General features: G+C 40.2%; 1 protein-coding gene across 20 annotated transcripts in view; it reads left to right on the forward strand.

Annotated features, from left to right (window-relative positions):
* The window catches only part of LOC114252404 (uncharacterized), a 65,564-nt gene extending 51,129 nt beyond the window's left edge, over positions 1 to 14,435 (forward strand). For 10 of the 20 annotated variants that reach the window (XM_089733552.1, XM_089733544.1, XM_089733548.1 and 7 more), the window contains 2 exons: positions 3,583 to 4,545; positions 4,952 to 14,435. In XM_089733552.1, coding sequence (XP_089589678.1) covers positions 10,806 to 11,978 — 1,173 coding nt within the window. In that variant the 5' untranslated portion in view covers positions 3,583 to 4,545; positions 4,952 to 10,805 and the 3' untranslated portion in view covers positions 11,979 to 14,435. The remainder of the gene's footprint in view (positions 1 to 3,582; positions 4,546 to 4,951) is intronic. The other 10 variants (XR_016324319.1, XR_016324320.1, XR_016324321.1 and 7 more) reach the window with 10 other exon arrangements.
* The last annotated feature ends 10,204 nt before the right edge of the window (positions 14,436 to 24,639 follow it).

Genomic DNA, 24,639 nt, shown 5'->3' on the forward strand with positions numbered 1-24,639 from the left:
CGGCCCACCTAATCTTAAGTGGTTACCGGAGCCCATAGACATCTACAACGCAAATGCCGCCTCCCACCTTGAGATATTAGTTCTAAGGTCTCAGTATAGTTACAACGGTTGTCCCACCCTTCAAACCGAAACGCATTACTGCTTCACGGCAAAAATAGGCAGGGTGGTGATACCTACCCGTGCGGACTCACAAGACGTCCTACCACCAGTAATTACAAAAATTAATTTTGCGGGTTTGATTTTTATTACATGATGCTATTCCTTTACAGTGAAAGTCAATCGTAAACATTTGATAAGTACGTATTTCATTAGAAAAATTGATACCCGCCGGCGGGATTAGAACACCGGTGCATTGAAGATACGAATACACCGGACGCCTTAACCTTTAGGCCAAGACGGTCTCAAAATTACACTTATACACGAAGAAATATTAAATACGCATTAACTAAGAAACATTAAATAGACAAAATAAAACAATTCACACAATTTAGCTCCTCGCGGTCCCTCCAAAATGTCTTTTCATCTTTTTTTCCTAGTTGTTCAATTGTAAATGAATAAATCAAAATCAAATCGAGTTTACGTTCTATACGGTGAAAAATGAAGAATTGTGAGTGTGAGTTGAGATATGCTACTCGCTTCGTAGGGCGTTTATTCACCGAGAGCAGCAATAATATTATTTCTCGTATATTGGTAGCACGTGATGTTTTGGCATTAGACCGTCTAAATGAAATACAACGTATTTTAACAGCATTTTAATGGGAACCAACTACTTTCAAAATTATTCGGGTAATGTCACGTGTTCAATACTATTTTGTACCTTTAGAATTAAAGTGGCTCAACCCAAAATTCTTAGTTTCTGGTAAACTTCAATATTGTAATACAATAATTGTATTTTTTTAGTTTTTCGGTTTAAACACTTTAAGGCATGCCATTTTATTTGAAAAAGACAGAAAGAGTACTTAGTCCTTTTCTAGACTAAAAGAGACTGTTTAATTTTATAAGCTGATAGAATAATATAGAAAAGAATAATAGGATACCCTCTAATCGTCACATTGGAAAAAGGTATGGCTTTATCATTTTATCATTTAAATTATTTTTTATTGCACTTATAAAACTAATTTAATTTACAATATGTAACTACATATATCTATAACTAATCCGTACTTGTCAAATTCCTCATAAATTTTCAATATTCTTAATAAAATTCCTATCAATAATATACAAGTGCAAATGTTGAGCTGCTTGCCAGAAATGATATAATAGTGCTTTGTTTTTTTGTTGTTTCCTTGTAGGCTGCCTATAATAATCTAAATCTGTGTGAAAGGCAATAAATGATTTTATTATTATCTACTAACGGTAGTCCAGTGGTCGAAATTTGACCATAATTTATTTAAATTTTAAGTTTGAACATTATTATAGTTCTATTGTCACCTTTCTATTATCATCATTTCTATAATAATCATTGCTCTATGTCGCCAAGGCTACATTATAGAAAAATAATATTAAAGACAAAAAATATTAATCTATTCTCAATTTGACCACAGATTGATAAATCAATAAACAAAAAAAAGTATAAATGCATGTGTGTGTGTGTGTGTCAAATACATGGTAATGTGTGTAAGGTTTTTTTATTCATTTAGTTTATTTTTTTATTGTTTATGCACAGTTAAAAAAAAAAAAATAGCAATCTGCACTACTTCTCTATATTCTCTATAAGTGTGGGAAATTTCATACTTCTCCGTCCGCGCAATTTTCGTAAAAAGGAGTCCAACATTTTTGCTGCACGTATTTACCTACTTAAAATGTAGGTTCTTAATAATAATACATAAGTGTTTTGAAATATAAAACTAATCTTAAATTTTTTAGTTATACCACTTCCATTCTAAGGGTGCAATTTCGTAAACAAACTTTGCCGTAATGGCGTAACCTTTAAAATACACGAAAACTGCCCAGCATAAACATATTTTTTTAGTAACTTTAATAGAAGTATTAGAATTAGAAGTTTATTATAGAATTTATTTAATTGTAATTACATATTTAGACATACTTAACATAATTAATCTTGGAATAGGTAATTATTTCAGCTTTTTTTAATTAAAGAAATTATGTTTTACATAGGTTTAATGTTTTACCCGTTGAACGTTTATAAAATGATTGTATTTACGGTAATAGTGTTGATGATCTTCATTAGGTGGCCCAAATATACTAAAATTATTACGAGCATCCATCCTTATTTATAAATGTGTAAAGAAGCAAAATTATTATTACATTGTTCAAATTTCTATATAATTTATAAATATAAATCTGTACGTATGTACCTGTAAATATGTATATTGCGCGCGTGTGTGTGTGTGTGTGAGTGTGTGCGCGTGTGTATGTGCGTGTGTGTATATATTTCTATAATAGATAGATACACAGTGTGCAATTCATTTCGAAATTATTCTTGCCCATCTAATGGTTGTCTGGAAGAGATCACTCTTAGCGATAAGACCAAGAAAAAATGTTTCACAATATTTATTCATTTTGTGTACAATAAAGAATACTCTTTCACTGGTGGTAGGAACTCTTGGGAGTCCACACGGGTAGGTACCACCACCCCGACTATTTCCGCCGTGAAGCAATAATGCGTTTCGGTTCGAAGGGTGGGGTAGCCGTTGTAACTATACTGAGACCTTAGAACTTATATCTCGAGGTGGGTGGCGCATTTACGTTGTAGATGTCTATGGGCTCCAGTAACCACTTAACATCAGGTGGGCTGTGAGCTCGTCCATCCATCTAAGCAATAAAAAAAAAAGCAACTCTATCTCGCTCTCTCTCTCTCATCAAACAACTCTTTAAAAAAAAAGCAATGATTTAATAAGAATTAAATGAAAAAGCAAAGAATTAATATGTATTTACAACTAGCTAGACGTCTATAAAATTTTCTAACCGAAAAAATATATGTGTATAAACCATTAGAATAGATAAAACCTTAAAAAACAACATTATTATTAAAAACGAAAGAAAAAATCTTGATATTGTATTGGTTTCACGGCAAAATTTTTAGTGACTACTTAACTTGCTTGAAAGTGAAGAAATACTCTCAAAATCCATTAATTTGCAACTCGCACTCGCACATACAATAATCGAGAGCCTCACTTCGGTAAAGCTATTCGATACATGAGACAGCAACATAAACAAACCTTCTCTCTCCCACAAAATGAGATTCATAAGCTTACCACTAGGTGGCACTGATACAAACTCACACAAAATAAACATAAAATTAACATCGACTGAGTAATTAAAAAAAACTCGCACTAAGCACAGGTACATTACCCATTACCCGACTAATTATAACTATCGTTAGAAAGCTTGGCATTTCAATTAAACGCCTTAAAAAAAACCTTGCGTGCTACCAATATAAAAGAAAAAATTATTGCTTCTCAAGATGAATAAACGTCCTGCAAATCGAGTAACTCGCACTCAGAGCTCCGCACGTTTCACCGTGAAGAGCGTCCACTCGATGCGAGTCATTCGATTCGATTTTTGAAACTCGCACTAAGCCTACTGGAGCTATGCTATTCAAAATCAATTTATTTTCAGCTGATAATATTTTTAAACAGAACCTTTTAGCAATTTCTAGACGTCGCAAAAATAAAGGTTGAATACATGTTTCAGTTTCCATTGCTATGACTGGTGTTGAACACATAGCTCCTGAAATGATTCGAAGTGCTTTATTTTGTATTACGTCTAGTTTTCTCAAAAGAGTTACATGTGTGTTCATATAGGCTAATGCACTATAATCGAAATGACTACGAACAATACTTTTGTAGAGCATAGAAAGGGCTTGAGGATCAGAACCCCAATGGATACCAGACAGTGATCTTAAGATATTGAGACCCTTTGAAGCATTTTTGACTATATATTTAATATGATCTTCAAATTTTAGTCTTGGATCAAGCCACACACCTAGAAATTTATGTTTATCAACCCAAGGGAGAGGGCAATTATTGTACATAACTGAGCTATCACATTTAAAATCTTTTTTTGTAAATACCATGGCACCACTTTTACTGGAGCTGATATCCAGATTGAGTTTCAATTTATAAAGGTTATATAAATTTGACAAAGCAATACTCAAGTTATGAATATTGATTGTATATATTAAAAGATCATCAGCAAATTGAAGAAACTTTATATTTGACATAGATAAATATTTAGAAATTTGGCTGGTATAAATATTACACAACAAAGGTGAGATGGTAATACCTTGCATTGTGCCTTTAAAAACATACCTGGGACCATATAGGTTGTTGTTATATCTTACATACATAGAACTTTCATACAGAACATTAAATACAAATTTACAAATTTTACCTGGAATTTTGATTTTACTAAGTACTTGGATTAAAATTGATGGAGTTACATTGTCAAATGCTCCTTGAACATCAAGGAAAGCACCAACCGTAGCTGAATGACTGAAAAAGGAATTCCTGATGTCTGCAATGAAGCTAGTAAAACTCTCTACTGCACTACGTCCTTTTCGGAAACCAAACTGTTGTTGAGGTAAAAAATCATTGTGTTCTACATAATAGTCTAATCTCGTTTTTAACATAAATTCAAACAATTTTCCAATGCAAGATGATAGAGATATAGGTCTATAAGAATTACAGTCAGTGCTTGGTTTATCAGGCTTAAGTATAGGAATGACACATTGTGTCTTCCATGAATTAGGTATAATTTGTCTATCCCATAATAAGTTATAAATATTCAAAAGAATTTGTTTAGCTGAAGGATGCAGATTGCGAATAAATACATAAGGAAAATCTTCAAGTCCAGGTGTAGTCTTTTCTAGATTTGAGAGCAAATTCAAGCTCCTGCCATGTAAAAGGATTGCATAGAAATTGAGCATTATCGGTTCCAGTTTGGTTAAAATAATAATTTAATTGATTGAAATCTATTTCTTTTTCAGGAGGCATTAGTGGTGCAAACTTATCTAAGAAAGAAGGAATCCATTCATCATTTTTAGAACGACTTTGAGATGTAATACGTTTAAATCTACGGATAAAATTCCATATAATACCAACTGGCGTGTATCTATTAAAGGAGTGACAAAGATTTCTCCACCCATTCTTTTTTTTTTTTCTAATATTAACTTTTTCTTTTTAGAATCAGCTTTTTTGTATATAATATAATTATATAGTGTTGAATCTTGCCTATACAAATTTAGAGCTAGCTTGCTATTATAAACAGCTTCTTTACATTGTTCATCCCACCAGGGAACAAGTTTTGGCATATTTTGAGAAATCGTTCTATTAACTACAGGTATGCACATATCTTTCAAAATTATTAATTATCGCAAAAAATTATTATACTTAGTTAACGGGTCAGAATCTATTAAGGAAAAGTTTTCAAAAATTTGTTCAGACTGTATAATATTTTTTCCAGTCTGTCTTTTTGTATAAATATTTGGTTAAAGGTTCACCTATAGTATACTTCTCGACAGAAGTGTAAATATCAGTCACTGTGGGATAGTGGTAGCTACCCATAGGGTCATCGTAAACTTTCCATATACATAATGGACCTAATACTGGACTAACGCAAGTAATGTCAATGGCAGATTTATTATAATTAGGTATGTCTACAGTGGTTGGGGAACCTGTGTTCATAATACATAAATCCTGTTGATCTAAAATTTCTCGAACGTCATTGCCTCGAGTTAGAAAACAACCAAAAGCAATATTATGAGCATTTAAATCGCCAGCAAATATCATAGGTCTTGGAGTATCATTAATGATTTCTCTAAGTCTTCTCCCTCTAAAGCGTCTACATTCATTATTTGGAGGGGCATGCTTATGTCCCTCCAAATTCAAAAATATTTCTATTTTATGTGCTTACATAAAATAGAAATATTACCCAAATCAGTTTTTAATATTATGCAAACTGTTTGAAGAAAATCATAATATGGTGTATGTCTAACTAAATACTTAAATTTGGATTTAATTAAAATTCCAACACCATCCCGTCCATTGGAACCATTTTGTGCAATAAAATCAAAGTTAGGAATTTCAATATTATTTTTCTCTTTTAACCACGTTTCATTTAATAAACAGATATCTATATTATTATTAACTAAAAAATCTATTAAAAGGGATTTTTTGTTTAACAATCCTTCAACATTAAATTGTGAGATTCTAATAAAGGAACTATTGTCCATGTTTGAAACTATTAATTAAAATATTTTTGATGGCCTCGTAATTAATTGGAATATTTGAATTACCTAGAGTTACTAATGCTCCAACCAAACCCTTTAGGACGTAATCATTATTAATAATGTTTTCAATTAGTTTTTCATTTGTAATAATATTATTTTCTTTCAGTGGAATAACAGGAGGAGTCTGAGGTTTCGGTGGGGACATTGGTTTCTCATGAGTCTTGTTTACTATGGTTTGCTGACGCGGTTTGTAAATCTGTGTGGTTGGTGGTAAATTTGGAAAAAGTCTGTTGGGTTAGTACTGACTGTAGAAACATAGGATTTGTTTTTGTTTACTCTGTTTATCCGGTCTAGTCTTTGTTGAAGTTTTAGTTTATTAGCTGGACAATCTTTACAAATTGCAAGACGTGGTCCCTCGCAATTTGCACACTTCGGTGGGGTGTCTTTAGGGAAAAGTGATGTCATTTTTGGGTGCCCCTGCATATTTTAGCCTGATGGTTAAATTTAAACATTTGTAGCATTGTAGTAGGGGTGGTACATATTCAGTAACTTTGAATTTATAAATGTCCAAAAATATATGCTCGGGAATGATTTTTGAAAGAAAGGTAACGCTTACAGACCCAAGGAGCTTCAGCTGACCGTTGTCTTTTTTCATAAATCTCCTCACCTTCACAATTTCATATCTGGATGACATTTTCCTAAACAACTCCTCGTTGGAAATACTTGTTGGAACAAATTTTATTACACCAATAGTCTCCACAGCACTTGCTTTCATATCATGCTTCGAGAGCCATTGTTCATTTTTTAGGAAATTGTTAGCGTTAATGTTGTGTATTGAAACTTCAGAGTACCGTTGACAACTGTTTATTAATTACTGTCAATATACCCTCAACATCTTCCCCTTTTACAATATAAGTGTGTTACAAGATAAACATAAAATCAGAGGTTAATTATTATTAATTGCATTCTGCTTAGTTCTACTACGAGTAGTAGGCGGATAAATATGAGGTGATGAAGCTGATAACAAAGTACTCAGTTCGTACACTGAACCATCCTCATCCACACTCATCTCATATTCTCACCCACTTGACTCGTCTGATACGATCACTATTGTGCCGCGCCGATCATTCTTCAGCTTTTCCACAACATTAGGTTTCTCATCAGGCATATTTTTAATTAAATGTCGGCGATTACGTCGATATATACCTAATTTGTTTTTTACAATGTATGAACGCGGTGCAGATGCCTTGCCTACGACAGTGCCGCGCATTCGTTCATTATTATGTTCTAACATAATTACATCATCGCCGACACTTAGCTCCGGCTGCTCTTTACAATGTTGGTCATAATACATTTTACTTTTTAATTGTTTTTCTATTATTGTTTTATGCTGTTGCTGATCATTACAATTATAACGTTTTAACAAATCTGGATGAACTGGTAATCTACAGTACAGAACTGGTAATTAAAAGTTGTGCAGGAGAATTCAAATTTTCTCGCGGCGTGTTATTATAGCTCAATAGATTCAAATAAAAATCTGTTCTACTGTCTATTGATTTTTTTAACATTTTCTTTATAGTTTGTACTGACCTCTCACTCTTGCCGTTTGATTGTGCGTAATACGGTGATGAAGTAATATGATTGAAGCCCCACTCATCTGCGAACTTTTTAAAATTTCGAGAAGAATATTGGGGACCATTATCGCTAACAACCGTTTCCGGAATGCCATAGCGAGCAAAGTTCTGTTTTAATTCTTTTATAACAGAGTTTGACGACGTATCTCTTAACTGTGAGACTTCAATAAATCCCGAATAGTAATCCACTAAAATCAAGTAATGTTTTTTTCCGTACTCGAATAGATCGGTACCAACTTTGTTCCATGGCAGTTTCGGAACAGCTATCGGAATCATGGGCTCTTTATTTGGTTTATTTGAATTCTCCTGACAAACCTTACATTTTTTAATATATGATTCTATGTCATTCGATATACCTGGCCAGAACAGTACCTCACGTGCGCGTCTTTTACAACGATCTATCCCTTTTTACAATATATGGTAGCAGCGGTGGGCGGGTCCATTCCACAGTACCATGGATTGAATGGTCGTTCTTCTTCGTCATTAGTTCTACCTTCAGACCTCGGTAGAAAGCAGCCAAGGCGTGCAGGGTCAACCCTCCCTGGATGGCCTGAGGAGTCTCCGCGCTCATGTGTTTGTAGAATGCTTCGATGTAGTTAACAGTCCTCTTCCCCGCAAATACCTGTTTACTCCTAATCTGGAAGGCGGATTCAGTCAGCAACCCCGTCATATTCGCCTGAGCGATCTTAGAGTAAAGCCTTTGTTTAGGCAATTGGAAGTTTTTCAAACTTTCACCTCACTTCTAAATTTGTCGGATAATTCGGATCTTAACTTCCAGGGAGTCTTCATATCGGTGATAGATTGTAGAATACCCAAATCTTCGTTCTGGGTTCCAGAAATTGCGTGATAGACCACTTGTGACACAGAAACATCATCCATGGCAGTCTCTATAGACCACCTTACCCCAGAGCACCTGGCGTACAACAGCCACATTCCTTTCCCAGAGAAATCTATCGCTGAGGTTGCCATTGGACCTGTTTCTCTCGTTGCCCCGCACTCCCTTAATTGATCAGCAGAAGCAAGTGCATATATGATGAAATTGAGTGGAAAGAAAGCTCTCTGCGCATTCCGTGAGCCCGCAATCAAAATTACATCTGCAAAAGCGCTCAGAGCAGGTGCTATTTCCTCTGCCCTCTTTCCCTGCATTGCAGTACAAAGATTAACAGCGTTAGGAATATGAATTAGATCACGCTTCACTGCTTCAATCCATTTTGAACGATAAGGATCCCTGGATTTGTAAGCAGCTATAACTGCTGTTAGTGGGCCCAAAGTTTGAGCCATGGCTGATCTACGCTCTGGTTTGTATGTGGACCCCTCAAGCAGTACATGATGAGCCGGCGTCAATCCATACTGTGACACATCAACATAGTCGGTTACATTACCCCTTTTCCCAACGGGGATCCTTGAAACTCCCACTCGTATCTCATCGTAACGCATTTTAAATGCAGACAAGATGTTAAACAAGGGGTTAGCAATCCCATACCAATGGTTGTTGTCAGTGCGATTGGACTGTGTGTATTCTAACCCCATTGATGTGGCATTTTCCCGCATCAAGTTGACAACTTCTCGATAAGTAATGTTGTGATTATTGCCGTTGGAGGTTACAGTAGCTGTTAATGTTAGGTTTGGATGAGTAGCCATCTTGAAATTGGCCAATGGCCTCTTTCAAGAATACTCATTATTTGATGAGCAATGGTTATGTTACACAAAACGTAACTCTAATAAAATAATAAGTAATGTATAGATACTGTCGCGGCGCCTGACTCGTTTAGCACAGCAAGCTAGCCAAAACATTTACTACTACCGGCACCGCGCGCTGACAGCATTCAACAACATTCTGAAGATACCTCCCAATAATCATTATTGACACAAGACCTTCCTTTTTTCGAGAAAGGTCACATTCCAAGATTCATCGACGAACAATCACAACCAAACCATTGTATAATTAAAACAAGTAGCAAGAATGCAATTGGTTTTATTAAAGAAACAATAAGGCCACAGTGTCTCGCGTAGACATACTTTTTTTTTTTGGCGACCGTGACAGGACACGCGTTCCTCCTCATTCGACGTGCCAAGTCATCATTAAGATAACGGCGTCGCATCAGCAATCTCCGCCAAAAAGAAGGAAAAGGGAACGCAGTACTGGACAATCGCTGGATCCGGCAGCGAAGCAGCAGCAGTAAGACTTCGCCACGACCGCGTTGTCGTTCATCAAACAAGATAAGTGTCTTTCCTTCAACATTCCCAATCCCTTAATATCAAATCCATAATTATTGCCTTCACAGTGTATCAGAAGTTTCGTACATTTGTGCAAAGGATAATTAACATAATTTTACGTAAATCATCCAAGTGTTCAACCAAAGATACCAAGTGCATTGTTATGCAATCTTGCTACCATTGCTTTAAAATACAATAAAACAATCAAACCTTGCATTTCAAAAACGTTTTTTCGGTTAAGAAGCAGCCTATACACGCATTTCGTAAAAATTCTATACAATTTTACGCGTCATTCTGAGATCTACCTACACATTTTAAATTATTCAATCATTGTTTAATCTTAAATCATTAGAATTCATTGTTTTAAAATATATTCATATACAATAAAGGTCATAAAATTCATTAAACAAGTTTAATATTAGCCAATTCAATTGTCACTGTTTACGAAACAGCACGTTAGTATTTATATATTATTTCTTTCCGCTCATTCGTTTGGCCGACGTTTCCAGGCTCGCCCCGCGATCGAACGCGTCGCTTCCGAACATACAGCACTACATGTAATAAGCCGTGCTTCGAGACCGCGAAGACTGCCATCGAATGGAGGAGAGTGAGTCGGTACCCGAATGAAACAACCGTTGCAGCTAAGTCAGAACGAGTGTTTTTTCATTATTTAAAAAAAAATCATTTACTAACTTTTCCATTCTTTAAAACAAGTAACGATATTCTAAGAAATCAAGTTAATTAAATTTAAAAATACAACAATGGCTACTGGGTCTGATAAATCCATGAGTAAATACAAAGAACTGATTCTAAGGCGTAGTTCTATTAAAGGTCAAATAACAAAGTTTAAAAATTATTTAGCTTTGTTTGAATCATTACCGTTATCCAGTATTGAGGTAGCTGAGCTATCACTAAGATTAAACAGATTTGAAAATTTATCCACAAAATTTGATAGCCTTCAATCAGATATTGAAGTGCTCAATCACGATAGTCTAGAGAGGGAAATTGATGAGAGGGATGGTATTGAGCGCGACATCATTTCATGCATTGCTACGGCAAACAGTTTGATATCAGAAACAAACATTCAACTAGAGGCGCGCCGAAAGTCTGTCGCGCCACCGGAGCCTCAATGCCATCACCACCACGATGACCCTGATGTTAAGCTGCCACAGATTCAGATTTCTAGATTTGACGGAGCTTATTTCCGCTGGCTCGAGTTCCGTGATACCTTTGAAACATTAGTACATAATAATTCGCGTATTACCGATATTCATAAATTTCATTACTTAATTTCCTATCTCGAAGGAGACGCAGCTAGAATCATCTCCAATCTCGAAGTATCTTCTTCTAATTACAGAGACGCCTGGTCATTGCTTTGTGAGCGGTACAATAACAAAAGACTTCTTATCAATTACCACTTGTCTGCTTTAGTCAATGTACAACCGATCGCACGCGAATCAGAAAGGTCATTAAGATTTTTAGTTGACCATGTTACGAAGAACTTGCGTGCACTTTCTAGCTTGGGACTACCCACAGACAAGTGGGATATCTTGTTAATATTTTTACTTTCATCCAAATTAGATAATGTCACTCTGATTAAATGGGAAGAACTGCGTAATACTTTTGATAGTGTCCCAGAACTGAACCAGTTTCACAAGTTCTTAATTGACAGAGCTGATGTTTTGGAAGCCTTGAAACGTAGTAAACACAATAATAATTTTAGTACGCCACAAGCTACGTCTCAAAGAAGTCAGGGTATTCACAATAACAATAGGCTTCCTCAAGTTTATAAAAAACAATATGAAACTAATTATGTACACGCTACTACAACTGGTCAACTATATAAAACCAAACCCACTTGTATCCTTTGCCATGATGATCATACAATTTACAATTGCCCTACTTTTAAGGCCAAAGCGTTAACGAGAAAATAAGTTTGGTTAAAAAATACAATTTGTGCTTAAACTGCTTGAGGCAAGGTCATCAAAAACACGAATGTAAATTGGGACCATGCAGAGAGTGTAAAAAACGACATAACACATTATTGCATAACCCTGAAGATTCAATATCTGATGAGAACAAAGATTCAAATTCGGTAATTGCTTTCAACCAAAGATCTTCAACCTGATACAATCAAAACTGATGCTATAAATATAGTTGTAATAGGCAATAATTCATCAAATAGAGTAGTTGAAGCCTGCAAGGCAAATATAAAATCAATCGATAATTCATACAAAATTATAATACTTTATCCTGTTTGGTGCTTAATGAACTAACAGGAGAGCTCCCAAAGGCTCCGATAAATATGCAAAATATCAAATTACCTAATCATATACAACTAGCTGATCCTAGTTTCAATTTGTCTAAATGAATAGATATCATTCTTGGAGTAAACATAAAATGGGATATTGTGGGTACTCAACAACAGTCATTGGGATTAAACGCTCCAAGCTTGATCAGCTCTAAACTTGGTTGGCTGGTAGCCGGACCTATTCATGTTATTTCTTCAAAGTATGTTGAACGTAATCAGTCTGCTCTTTTTGCTTCTTGCAAGCAAGAGAGCTCACGACGAGTATAGTAACGGTTTCAGAATCGATTATAATCAATATTAATTACTACTCTAAACTATCAATGTTGCAAAGATCATTCGCCTACGTAAGGCGATTCATTTTTAATTTAAAAAACCCTTTAAACAAATGCCTAGGTTTCGTAACAGCTGAAGAGTTAAAGGATTCTTTTGAACACTTATGTGCCATGGCTCAAAGACAAACTTTTCCATTACAATACAAATTGCTAACACGACACAAGATACTAAAGACTAAATTTAAAATTTTGTCACTTTCGCCCCGGTTCATATCGCGTCGCGGCAAACCGGCCGAAATATTCTCTGACATTGGTCGAGATTTCGTGGGGACAGCTAAAGAACTAGGTACATACTTAAGAACTAACAATGTATCTCTTTCTGACTTTGCTGCTTAAGAAGGAATCAAATTTTATTTCATTCCCGCTAACTCTTCTCACTTCGGTGGTCTTTGGGAATCGAGTATAAAATCAGCTAAACACCACATCAAGCGTGTGATAGGCAATAGCCATCTAACCTTTGAGGAACTACAAACTTTATTTGCACAAGTGGAGGCAATACTCAACAGCCGTCCCTTAGGTCCTTTATTCTCCAGTCCTGACGACCTTTTCCCTTTGTCCCCAGGACACTTCGTCATTGGACGACCACTGACAGCGTTTCCATCCCTTGATGTTCAAAATTTTAACTCAAACAAGCTGCAACGCTATCAACGTCTTGAACAAATGCGACAACATTTCTGGACAAGGTGGCAAAGAGGATATATCTCCGAATTACAACAACGGCAAAGATGGACACAAGAAACTGCAAATGTCAAAATTGGTGATCTTGTTTTAATAAAAGAAGATAACACGCCACCATTATGCTGGCGCCTTGAAGGGTTTCGCAGACATTCCCAGGACCTGATGGCATAACCAGAGTGGCGGCCATTCATACTGCGACGGGGAGCATACGGCGGTCACTCATTCGTCTATGTCCTCTATTCAATGGCCAAGAAACCTAGGAGTGTTGAAAGAAGACTCTTTCAACGGGGGGGAGTATGTCGCGGCGCCTGACTCGTTTAGCACAGCAAGCTAGCCAAAACATTTACTACTACCGGCACCGCGCGCTGACAGCATTCAACAACATTCTGAAGATACCTCCCAATAATCATTATTGACACAAGACCTTCCTTTTTTCGAGAAAGGTCACATTCCAAGATTCATCGACGAACAATCACAACCAAACCATTGTATAATTAAAACAAGTAGCAAGAATGCAATTGGTTTTATTAAAGAAACAATAAGGCCACAGTGTCTCGCGTAGACAGATACTAACAAACATAAATCCTCAAAACATAAAAAGTAAACAACTAAACTTTTACTTTTATTCATTTAATAAATTATTTTAGTGTTCAACGCGACTCCGTTACCTCCTGTAGTAAATAGAAATTGAAATTTCAAGAAGCAAAAATAAATAAAACAAAACGATGTTAGTTCTCAAAGCTATAACGGGAAAAATTACTTTATTTGTTGGCGCATAAGGTTCATTTAACATTAAAGGTTGTTTAACATATGCCTTTTCATTTGTAAGTGACAGGAGTAATTTATTGCTTTGTGACGAATGATCGTAAGTATTACATAATGTTTTGGAGATTTGGAACTTTATTACTTGGTGGCATAGTTGTAATTAGTTTGAACTTAAAACTGTTTCAAAACTTTTTTCTCCGTTTGTTGTAAACCAACGTAGCTATGTATGTGTATATTCACGCGGACAGTTTTTGCTTCGATTTTGTACGTGTCCCTTTATCTAGTTACTATTGTTAATCGAAGTTACTGTCAATATACCCTCAACAGTTAATAGCTTGAGAGAAGGTAATGCCAACTTTATTTTCGTTGATTCTTTTAATATTTGCTACACCTTTGACCTCAGTCTTGAACAAGTTTGTCATGGCGATTGGGTTTCGGTTACCCAACTTATCATCTTTTGTACTCTCTATGAATACCACATACTCTCCTACAGAATAAAGTTCAGAAAACACTCTCTTATAGTCTGGTTTCGCGTAAGGCTTATAGAGTTCCAAATTGCCAGATAAGTCACTATTGTCTTTCGCCTTCTTCCTGGGGTTTTTCCTCCTTTCCACAGAACTAGAACCACCAGAGTCTTCGTCCGGGGGGTCTCCTTCCCCCTCAGACATTTTGGTGGTTTTACACTGTACTTATATTATGTACACTTTACACACGTTTTTATTTACAGTAACAAATATTTACATACAAAGTTAATCATAAAATATTAGTTTTTTCAAAAGAAAAACTTTTTGCGCCTACACAATTGAAAAGCCTGCCAAAAAACCGACCGCACAAGTTGTTACCAGTGTTGCCGTTTTGTAAATGGAAAAAATGCTAGACTTTGTTAAAAATGAAAATAATTGCTAGTAGGTAGTGTAATCAAAAACGCAGTGCAATTTTTAAGTATATTTAATCATGAAGATAAATCAAATAATATTTTTGTAGATCATCAATATCATCATCATTCAAGATGAGCAAGCTTGTGCTTGTGATGTTGAAGGGCCAACTTCAAAATCAATAGTCATTGGCATCACAATCGACTCTTTAACCCCTTTAATCTCTTTTAGGACATCTTCGGTAATGTTATAGGAATGACAACAATTTCCTGATCTTTTAGGGCCATATCTGATGTATAGCACCGAGTTCAGTGTATGGTAATAGTAATTAAAGTCAATTCAATTCATCGTAATTCAAGTCAATTCAATGGCAATAGTAATTCAGTCAAAACAGGTATATTTTCCAAAGGCACGCAGTTGCCAGTTTGACCAACTTGAAGCTCCATATGGCAAAGCAGTTTTCTGTAGCTGCTGTTAAATTGTAGAGCGTTTGGTTTGTCATTGTGTCCGCTATGCATTTGTATCGATCCGAAAAATAACTTTCTTTAATAGCAGACGAGCATACGGCCCACCTGATGGTGAGTGGGTTACCGTCGCTCATGGACGACAGCAATACCATTGTGGCCCTGCCTCAACCTGTAGGTAGTAATATGCTGAAGATATTTTGTATAATACCTTCAACTAAGGTATTATATAAATACTCCAGGCTCTTTTTTTTTTTTTTTTTTCCTACCTATGCTGATAGCCTTGAGAGGCTATTTCAGCTTCACCCTAACGTGTGTAGGTGAGCTCACGGGGCTCAAACCGGAGAGTTGCTAACACTGACCCTAGCAAGAGCAGTGCTTCGCAGAATCTACCACCGGATCGGAAACGCGACCCACTGAGAAGATCCGGCGAGAAACTCAGTGGGCTGTGTCTGTGGGTTAGTTCGCTCGTCGAGCCCTTCGTCGCAAGCGACGGGTTCGACGAGGACGGTGACCGGTGCTTGTGGTGCCTAAAAGCACCGTTAATGGATCGGGAGGATCCGTAATGACGTGCTTTGGGCGACGTCGACTGTTTACCATTCGATCTACAGGATCGGGTATGTAGTTTCCAGCGGCCACGACAAGAGGGTTCTCATGTCGTGCCGCCTTCTCGAAATGGCGCAATGATGCCGACTGTAGATACTTACTGACAGAGTCGAGCTCCAGGTCATCGTGGAGATCCACGTTCCTCAGGAACCATGGTGGTCCGACGGCTATCCTGCAGAATCGGGATTGAATAACCTGAAGGGGCTTCAAGTTGGTGCGGGCTGCGTGAGCGAACACTACGCTTGCATACGTCATAACGGGGCGTATGCAAGTTTTGTAGAGAGTTACCTTATTACGGAGGGACAGTTTGCTTCGCTTGCAAAGCATAGGGTAGAGACGTCCTAATATGAAGGCGGCACGGTCGCGCACCGTTTTAATATGGGGACGGAATGTCATCCCTCTGTCGAGGGTGACGCCTAGGTATTTGACCTGCGAGGCCCACGGTATGGGCTGGCCAAAGAGAGTAACGGGGCTAACGGCGGAGGTGTTTGCGCGCCTATTAGGGAGTGGGATGCTCGAAGTGGTATTCGGAGGGCGACCCCTTTTGAAGAGCACCGCTGTGCTTTTCGTGGGGTTGATGTCGATGCGCCACTTCCGGAACCACTGTCCCATGGTGGCTACTGCGATCTGGAGTTGCCGATGTAGCAACGACATCTTCCTACACGAGTAGTAGATAGCCGTGTCATCGGCGAAGAGCGCTAGATGGGTCTCCGGAGACCGGGGTATATCATTGATATACAAACTAAATAATAACGGGGAGAGCGCGGAGCCTTGCGGGACTCCGGCAGTCAGATGACGGGGGCGAGAGCGAGTTCCCTCTACTCGATATCGAAACAAACGGTTCGACAAGAAGTCTCGTATGATGAGCACGAGTCTGTCTGGCACTCCCATGTTGTACAGTTTGTAGATCAAACCGTTGTGCCAGACTTTGTCGAACGCCTTCGCGATATCGAAGAAGAGGGCGCCGGTCGGGATTTGTTTACGCCTATTTAGCCCTATTAAGATGTGCTCCGTGAGGCGGTGCACTTGTTGTACGCACGAGTGCTTAGCGCGGAATCCAAACTGCTCGTCTATTAGAATTTTATTCGCGGTAACGAAGTCCCAGAGGCGTTTCCGAAGGAGCCGTTCGTAAATTTTGCCTATCGTCGGGAGGAGACTAATCGGACGGTAACTAGCGGTTTCGTTTTTCGGTTTGCCCGGCTTATGTATACCGATAACGTCCGCTTCTTTCCACACCGCGGGAAAGATGCTGTGCGTCATAGCGGCATTTAAAATGGTAGCCAACATTGCTATCAGTTGGACTGGTAAGAGTTTAAGCGCGCGGTTACGGATGCCGTCGGAGCCGGGTGCCTTCTTAGGTTGGAGGTTGTGGATCGCTTCTCTAACTTCGTCAGTGGTAATGGGGGGTAACGCGTCCGAGGGCGGTAGGGAAGCTCTGCGCTCGACCTCCCTGTCGACTAACTCGGTGTGTTCGGGGTCCGCGTATTGAGTGCTGGTGGTGCACTGCTCTTGCAGTGCATCGGCCAGCAGCTCAGCCTTGTCATCGTCATCGAAAGCCGGTGGTTGGCCTGAAGGGCGTACGAGGGGAGGCATAGTAGCGGTAGTTTCGGATTTGAGAGTCCTAGCTAGTCGCCAGTATGCTTGGTGGGAGGGCGCGAGTTGTTCTAAATAACTATGCCAATTTTCGTTACGGGCGTCGCTTAGGCGGGAGTGGACTTCGCGTTGTAGACGACGCATCCGAATCCGGTTTGAATGCGTGGGAAGACGATCGTAGGCCCGGATTGCCGCGTTCCTAACTCTTAAGAGATTCCTAAGTTCGGGGGAAAGTCTAATGCGGTGGAAGCTATCCTCCACATCGACTTCTTTAGAAGATCTAATGATCGCGGAAGAGATGTGATCGGTAATGATGTTTATGGATTCGACGGTGTCCTCGGGGGATAGATTCGAATCCGGGCCGTAAGGGAGGATTGGCGGAGCGGCTTCGGCTAAGCACGTGCCCAGCTTATTCCAATCCACCATGGTCCTCGTAACAGTAGCTGGGTTGTGAGGGCGACCGAGCTGCATTACGACAGGTCGGTGGTCTGAGTCGAGCTCTGACAGTGCTTCGATGGAATGCAAGCGCAGAGTTACGTTCCTAAGCAATGCCAGGTCTATAGTGCTCGGACGGAGCGCGATGTTATACGGATAACATGTTGGAGTTGGGGGGCCGACTACTTCGAAGGTGAGGTCGTCTATAAACGCGTCGAGACGCCTACCGTTGACGTTAGTACGATGGCAGTTCCACCTAGTGTGGTGGCAATTTAAATCGCCTGCCAGGATGACAGAGTCTCCCATGCCGAACAGTGACTCGATGTCACTGCTCAGGAGGGGCTTGTCCGGGGGGAGATAAACGGATGCGATGACGATCGGCTGGTGTCCCGTCAGCGAGATACGGCACACTGACGACTGACTGACTGACTGACTCGATATGTGAGAGCGAGGGAGTATCGAGAGGGACAACGTGCAGGGCCCGCCTATAGTAAATGGCAGTCCCGCCTTTGGAGGCGGTGAGTCTGTCATTCCTAACCATGACGTAATTCGCGACTTTCGGGTCACGACGCGAGGGCTTCAGGCAGGTCTCCTGCACTAATAGAATATCTATTAGGTTGTCGCGGAGGAATTCGAAAATTTGATCGCGTTGCCGCGCGAGTCCGTTAGCATTGTAGAATGCTAACGTAAGGGAATACGGTTTTTCTCTACCTTTTTGCGCCATTGATTACCGGTAAAGAATTTTTATAACGTGCGAGACACGGACTCGTAGACGTCCATGTGATCGAAAGCGGCCGCGAGCCGCTGTTCGGGGGTTACCGACCTACGGATAGCATCTGCGAACGATCGCAGACGGTCAAAGTTTACCGCGGTGACGAAGTCGCGCACGAGCGCGAAGTCGTTGACGACTGAGGGTTGCGGGGGGCGGTACGCGGGCGCGGGGCGAGGTGCGAGCAGGGGCTGAGGCGCGTGACGTGTCGCAGGCGGGAGCTGGGGTACGTTTTGTGTTCCCTCCTTCGTATACGGCAGCGGTTTTTTCCACGCCGAGACGGTGGGAACCGCAGCCGGTACGAAGGCTGGTTTCGGCACTGAAGGCGCCGAAGTCTTTGGGTCGACGGTTCGGGGGGCTGGGTGGTTCGGGCGTTTACGCGGAGCCCTAGGACATCCGCGGTAGTTTGCCGGGTGCCCTTGCTTAAGGCATAGGACACAGCTTGGGGGTTCCGTCGCGGTTTCCCTAACACGCGAACATTCTGTGGTTGCGTGATCGCCGAGGCATTTCACGCAGCGGGGGCGCGCGTGGCAATTACGCGCTGAGTGGCCATAGAGCTGGCACCTGTGGCACTGCCCGGGAGTACCACGTTTATGGGGGGCTTCGATGGTGACCCCGGAGAGGCCGCATATCGTTTTGAGACATGAGATTCTTTTCTTTGCCTCCGGGGTTGATTCTAGCGCGACGAGAATCATATTGTACGGCTGTCTGCCGCGTCCGCTGTGCATCCGGTGCACACTAATTATTGGGAGGGACTGACCGATCAGATCCTCCTTTACGTAGTCTATGTCGAGTTCCTTGGGGACTCCACGTATCACTACGCGGAGTTCGCGGTCCTCCTGAAGAGCATAGGTGTGATAACCTATGTTCTCCTTTCGGAGGTAAGCAGAGAGGGCCCTATGGTCGCCCGGCGTTGCGACCTTAATCTGAATCCCATGCGCGACGTTACGCGCATGGGTATAATTAATTTTGTTGGCCTGAAGGGCCTGGGATACGCGATTCCACGCTGACTTCTCCTGGAGTATCAGCGGGGGCGGGACAACTGTTTTAGGCGCGGGCGCGGTTTTTGGGCGCGGCGGTGGGATTACGCGGCGGGCGGAGTCCGACTCCGGCGTTACGACTACCTGCGGTCGGGAGGCGGTCGCAGACTTCGTTTGCTTCGTCATGGAGCTCCGGGACTCCACGACGCGAGTACGCTTTTTACCGCGCGTTACAGTTTGGAACCCATCCGAGGTTCCGGGTTGAGGGCTAGTCGCGGACTCGAAGTCCATCTCCGATTCGGTATCGGAGCCTGAACTAGACGCTATTGAGGTCGCGACGGACGAAACTGACGTGATTGACGCGGGCGCGGGGATAGCGGGGGCGGGGGCGTTAGACGCTACGGCGGCGGCGGGGCACGCGAGGCATGCCTGCGAGGCATGTTTGGCGACGGCGGCGAGAGATGCGGGGGGAGAATATTTACCAAATGAGGCCCTATAGGCTTCGAATTCGGGCGCGATTGACGGATATTTTTCCCGAATGAAGTCGATGAAAAGTTTTTCCTCCATCTTTACGTGATTTTCGCCCGGGGGGGGGCGGCCCCGGGACTTAAACACGCGCTCGCCTTGCGGCGAGGCCCCTGCGTCGGTAACACTAAATTGGCCGAAGCGATTCTAGGAATTTTAGAAATTTTAGTGAATAGAATAGATAGAATAGAATTAGAGTGAATAGAACCACTGCACAGTTCCCGGGCGGCAATGCCTTGCAATTAGGCGCAGGTACAAATTCCGAGAAACACTTGGGCCACAGATGTGCCACGAACAATGATCTATTATCACCGGTAGTCACTTCCGACAAAACAATGAGCACGTCCACGCGCGTCGGTTGCTCAAATCGGAATGTCCAGGCTCTCTATACAAACCAACAATCCTTTAAAACCAGTAGAAAATTTTACGGTAAGAGCCGATTGGAAGCTTTTGATTTTGATTCTTACAGAACTCTTTTTCGTTATATTTGCGCTTTCTAATAATTTTAATCTGCCAGTCAAGTATGTATTTTTTGGTTTCGTCTAAAAAAAAATCGAATATTTCCTTTTTATTTACAGTTGAAAGTAGTTGACAAAAAATCTGTTGTTAACCTTCTTGTATTAAAAATATCGAACAGGTAGGTCTTTGTAGATATTCATAATTTTTTCTGTGCCTTCGCTATTCTTGAAATCATCCAATTTCAAGACTTCGAGACAGAATTTCAGTGCTGCCGCTACACTTCTGCTAAGTAGTTGAACTGCTTACTTTACTTTCATAATAGAATTCCTAAGCTCGAGATGTTTACGAGACAGTTTATGGGCAATGTCTAAGCCTTCATTTTCTTAAAAGTCATTCAATTTTATTAAGAGGTCCCAGTCCACTTTACTTTCATCTTGATCTAAGAATTCTTTCTTGTCTTCGAAATGATTCCTAACCAGTTTGATCATGTGACTGGGATCTAAAAACACCGCCACCTCGTTATCTGCTGCTGGGTGTTTCAATGTAGTTTTCATATTCTCTGGGTCGTTTAGTCGGCATCCTAACAATTCCATGGCTGAAATATTTGTCGAATGTCCGTCAAATGTTAAAGCAACTACTTTTACGCCCACCTCTTCACATTTAGTCAGGCATATAAGTTAGATTTTTGGCCCCCAGTAAGACCATGAACCAAAAAAATATCCCAACGGGATCTTCCAGTGTTCGTTCAAGCATGTAGGAATAAAATTATAAGCTTCCGTTGCCTTTGTGGTACAATCGGATGTTCCTGTGCCAATGTCGACAGGTCCATGACCTCCTTTTATATTTTGCGGACGTATTGTCATTTCATCAGCCACTAAAGCACATATTAATTTCTTCTGCGTACACTGTTGTAAATTTCAAAATATTAAATGCTTCATCTGTAAAATCTGGGGAACATTTTATTGTTCTATACCAGTTATAAATTGTTTTCGGGTGTGGAAGGCACGTATTAAATGTTTTACGAACATAGGTGGCGAATAATAATGAAGAGTAAAGCAAAACTTTCTAAAATCAGGAGTATACTTGGGCATCGGTCGTTTTTTTTTCATTACGATTTTTTTTAGCTAAGCTATTGTACAGTTCTGCTACAAATACATTTTCCGACAAAATGTTGGAGATGGGATTGATGTATCTTCTGCAAGTCTACTAAAATACACTCAGCGGCACGGAATGTGGCCCAAGCGCGTTATGTGGTTTATTATCAAAATGAAACGCGACACAAGGTTCTTTTTTTGTGGTTTAATTTTGTGAAAATTACAAAAAGGTCATTACAGCTCTATGTTTAAAAAATCTTTTGTTTTTTTTTTTACAAAATTAGGGTATATTACTTAAAATTAATAACGGGTATTTCCACCTCTGGCCGTGATAGCCGCCTGCATACGATCAGGCATGCTATGGATAATGTTTTTAATGTCCACCTGGGATATTTCTTCCCAGGCGGCCACCAGGGCGGTTTTCAACCGACTGATGGTCTCCGGAGGGTTGGGACTGGATCGAATTCGCCTTTTAAGCATATCCCAGACATGTTCTATGGGATTCATGTTTGGACTTCGTGCTGGCCACTCCAATTTTCTGATTGCTCACCTCCGACAGGTAATCATCGACGTAATGTGCTGTGTGAGGTCGGGCGTTATCATGCATGAGGAAGAAATCTTCGCCCCCGATGAATCCGCTGCCGAATTTCGACTGCAGTAAGGAACCGATTTCGCAAAATTGCGAGAGTGATAAACCGGTCATCTCGCACTGATGTACACCTAATACCGCCACTACCTGGTCTCCTTGTGTATAGACCGGTCAGGTCGTACCTTGTTAAGGCATACCTGAGAGTTATACGCGGTACATTTAAAGTTTCAGCAATTTCTCGCTGCGTTCGCCCCTGATTTCGAAGTAACACAGCCTGAGCAACTTAAGCAGGTGTTAGGGTCATTGTTTTCCAATTCTGAAAGCATAAATTACTACCTCTTGGGAGTCCGCAAGGATAGGTACCACTACCCCGCCTATTTCCGCCGTGAAGCAGTAATGCGTTTCGGTTCGAAGGGTGGGGTAGCCGTTGTAACTATACTGAGACCTTAGAACTTATATCTCGAGGTGGGTGGCGCATTTACGTTGTAGATGTCTATGGGCTCTAGTAACCACTTAACATCAGGTGTGCTGTGAGCTCGTCCATCCATCTAAGCAATAAAAAAAAAAACTGACAATATACATTTTTCTTCTTTGTACAGATTTTGTCGTAGTAAATGCGAATTTCTTTCTTTGACTTTAATCCTAGTTTGATCCTTGGCTCCGAATTCGAAATGCGCCATCTGTGTTCATCTGAAGTAATTTAGTGGAATTTTGTGTAGTCGCGCCCTCTGTCGTCAGTGTGCAAAGCGTTGTATCTCCTTGATCAATCGACAATTTGTTGGGTTCGATTATAGTGTTGTCATATGTAGTTCGAGGCCTCAAAACAGCTGAAGTTACCTTTTGCAGAGAAAGGTGATGGCGTTCTAATATGCCGCGATTTTTTCTTCTTTGGTTTCTTTAAAATAAATTGTTGTTTTTCTTGGTTAGTTTCTGAATGTAATTTTATAGAGTCATTGTTATTTGTTTTTTAGTTGTAATGTTTCCTTCTTGAGGTCATCTATGTCAAATCGATAGCGATCCATAATACACTGGTGTTTATTGGGCTGGATGGTCTGTATTATAATATGAGACTTGGGTTTCCAATTCGGCCTCTAGTTCCTGGGTCAGTGGTAGCCTCTCTTGATCTCATATTATAGCTTTGCCTCCTGTATTCTGAGATCGATAGTCAACACGCCTTTTATTGCTAGGGCTGCACTAAAACTGAAACTATGCGATATGCCCGTGATATTTTGATGGCAAATTGTCTCTGAAGTGCTCTGAGCTTGCGTGAGTGTGCGTGATAACGCACACCCACTTTCTGAGCTGCTGTTCACCATACGCCCGCCCCATATAGCATAATAGGTTCGATAACAGTTATAAATATCATCTTCAATATATCACTATTCAGACCCATGTAACTTTTGTCGCTGTTGCTATTTGTTTGTAGATTTTAATTGTTTTGTGGCATACCTGTTACATGGGGTCCGAAACTCAGTTTGTTATCCACCGCTACCCGCAGTAATTTAATTTGTTTAAGCAGGGTAAGCGCTGCCCCGTTCGTTTGTAAAGCCGGGCCTCTTACACCCCCCTAGCCTTCTTGTGACTAGCGTAACTTGGATTTGGGGGGGGGGGGGGTGAACTTTAATTTATTTAATACACCTCAGCTGTGCACACGGCCCAGACTCTCGTTCGCTATTGCCTCTAGCTCATACATGCCATCCCCACTGAATGTCAGTGCAATATCATCTGCAAAGGCTTGACGGTATAATTTACTTGTTTCCTTGGTTCTTGCTTGGTTCTGTGATTATTGTAAACTAGTGGTCGCCCAGTAGTTGAAATTCGACCATAATTAAATTTCAAGTTTGAACATTATTAAGGTTATATTGTCAAATATTACACTTAAATAATCACAGATTTCGCCAAGGCTACACTCTTAAGTTGCCCATTTTTTCAAACAAATTTTATGAAACTACATTTTAAAACCCAATAAATTATTAAAATAAAGAAAACCGTTTTTAAATATATTTTTTATTGTAACATAACGCATGCGATAAACAAATGCTTTCCATTGAGCTCGACATACACATATAGATAGGTACTTAATATTATGTCGTTAATTTAATTAACAAACAAAACTTCTC

Source organism: Bombyx mandarina, chromosome 16, assembly GCF_030267445.1.
Source record: "Bombyx mandarina strain Sakado chromosome 16, ASM3026744v2".
NCBI classification, from domain to species: Eukaryota; Metazoa; Arthropoda; class Insecta; order Lepidoptera; family Bombycidae; genus Bombyx; species Bombyx mandarina.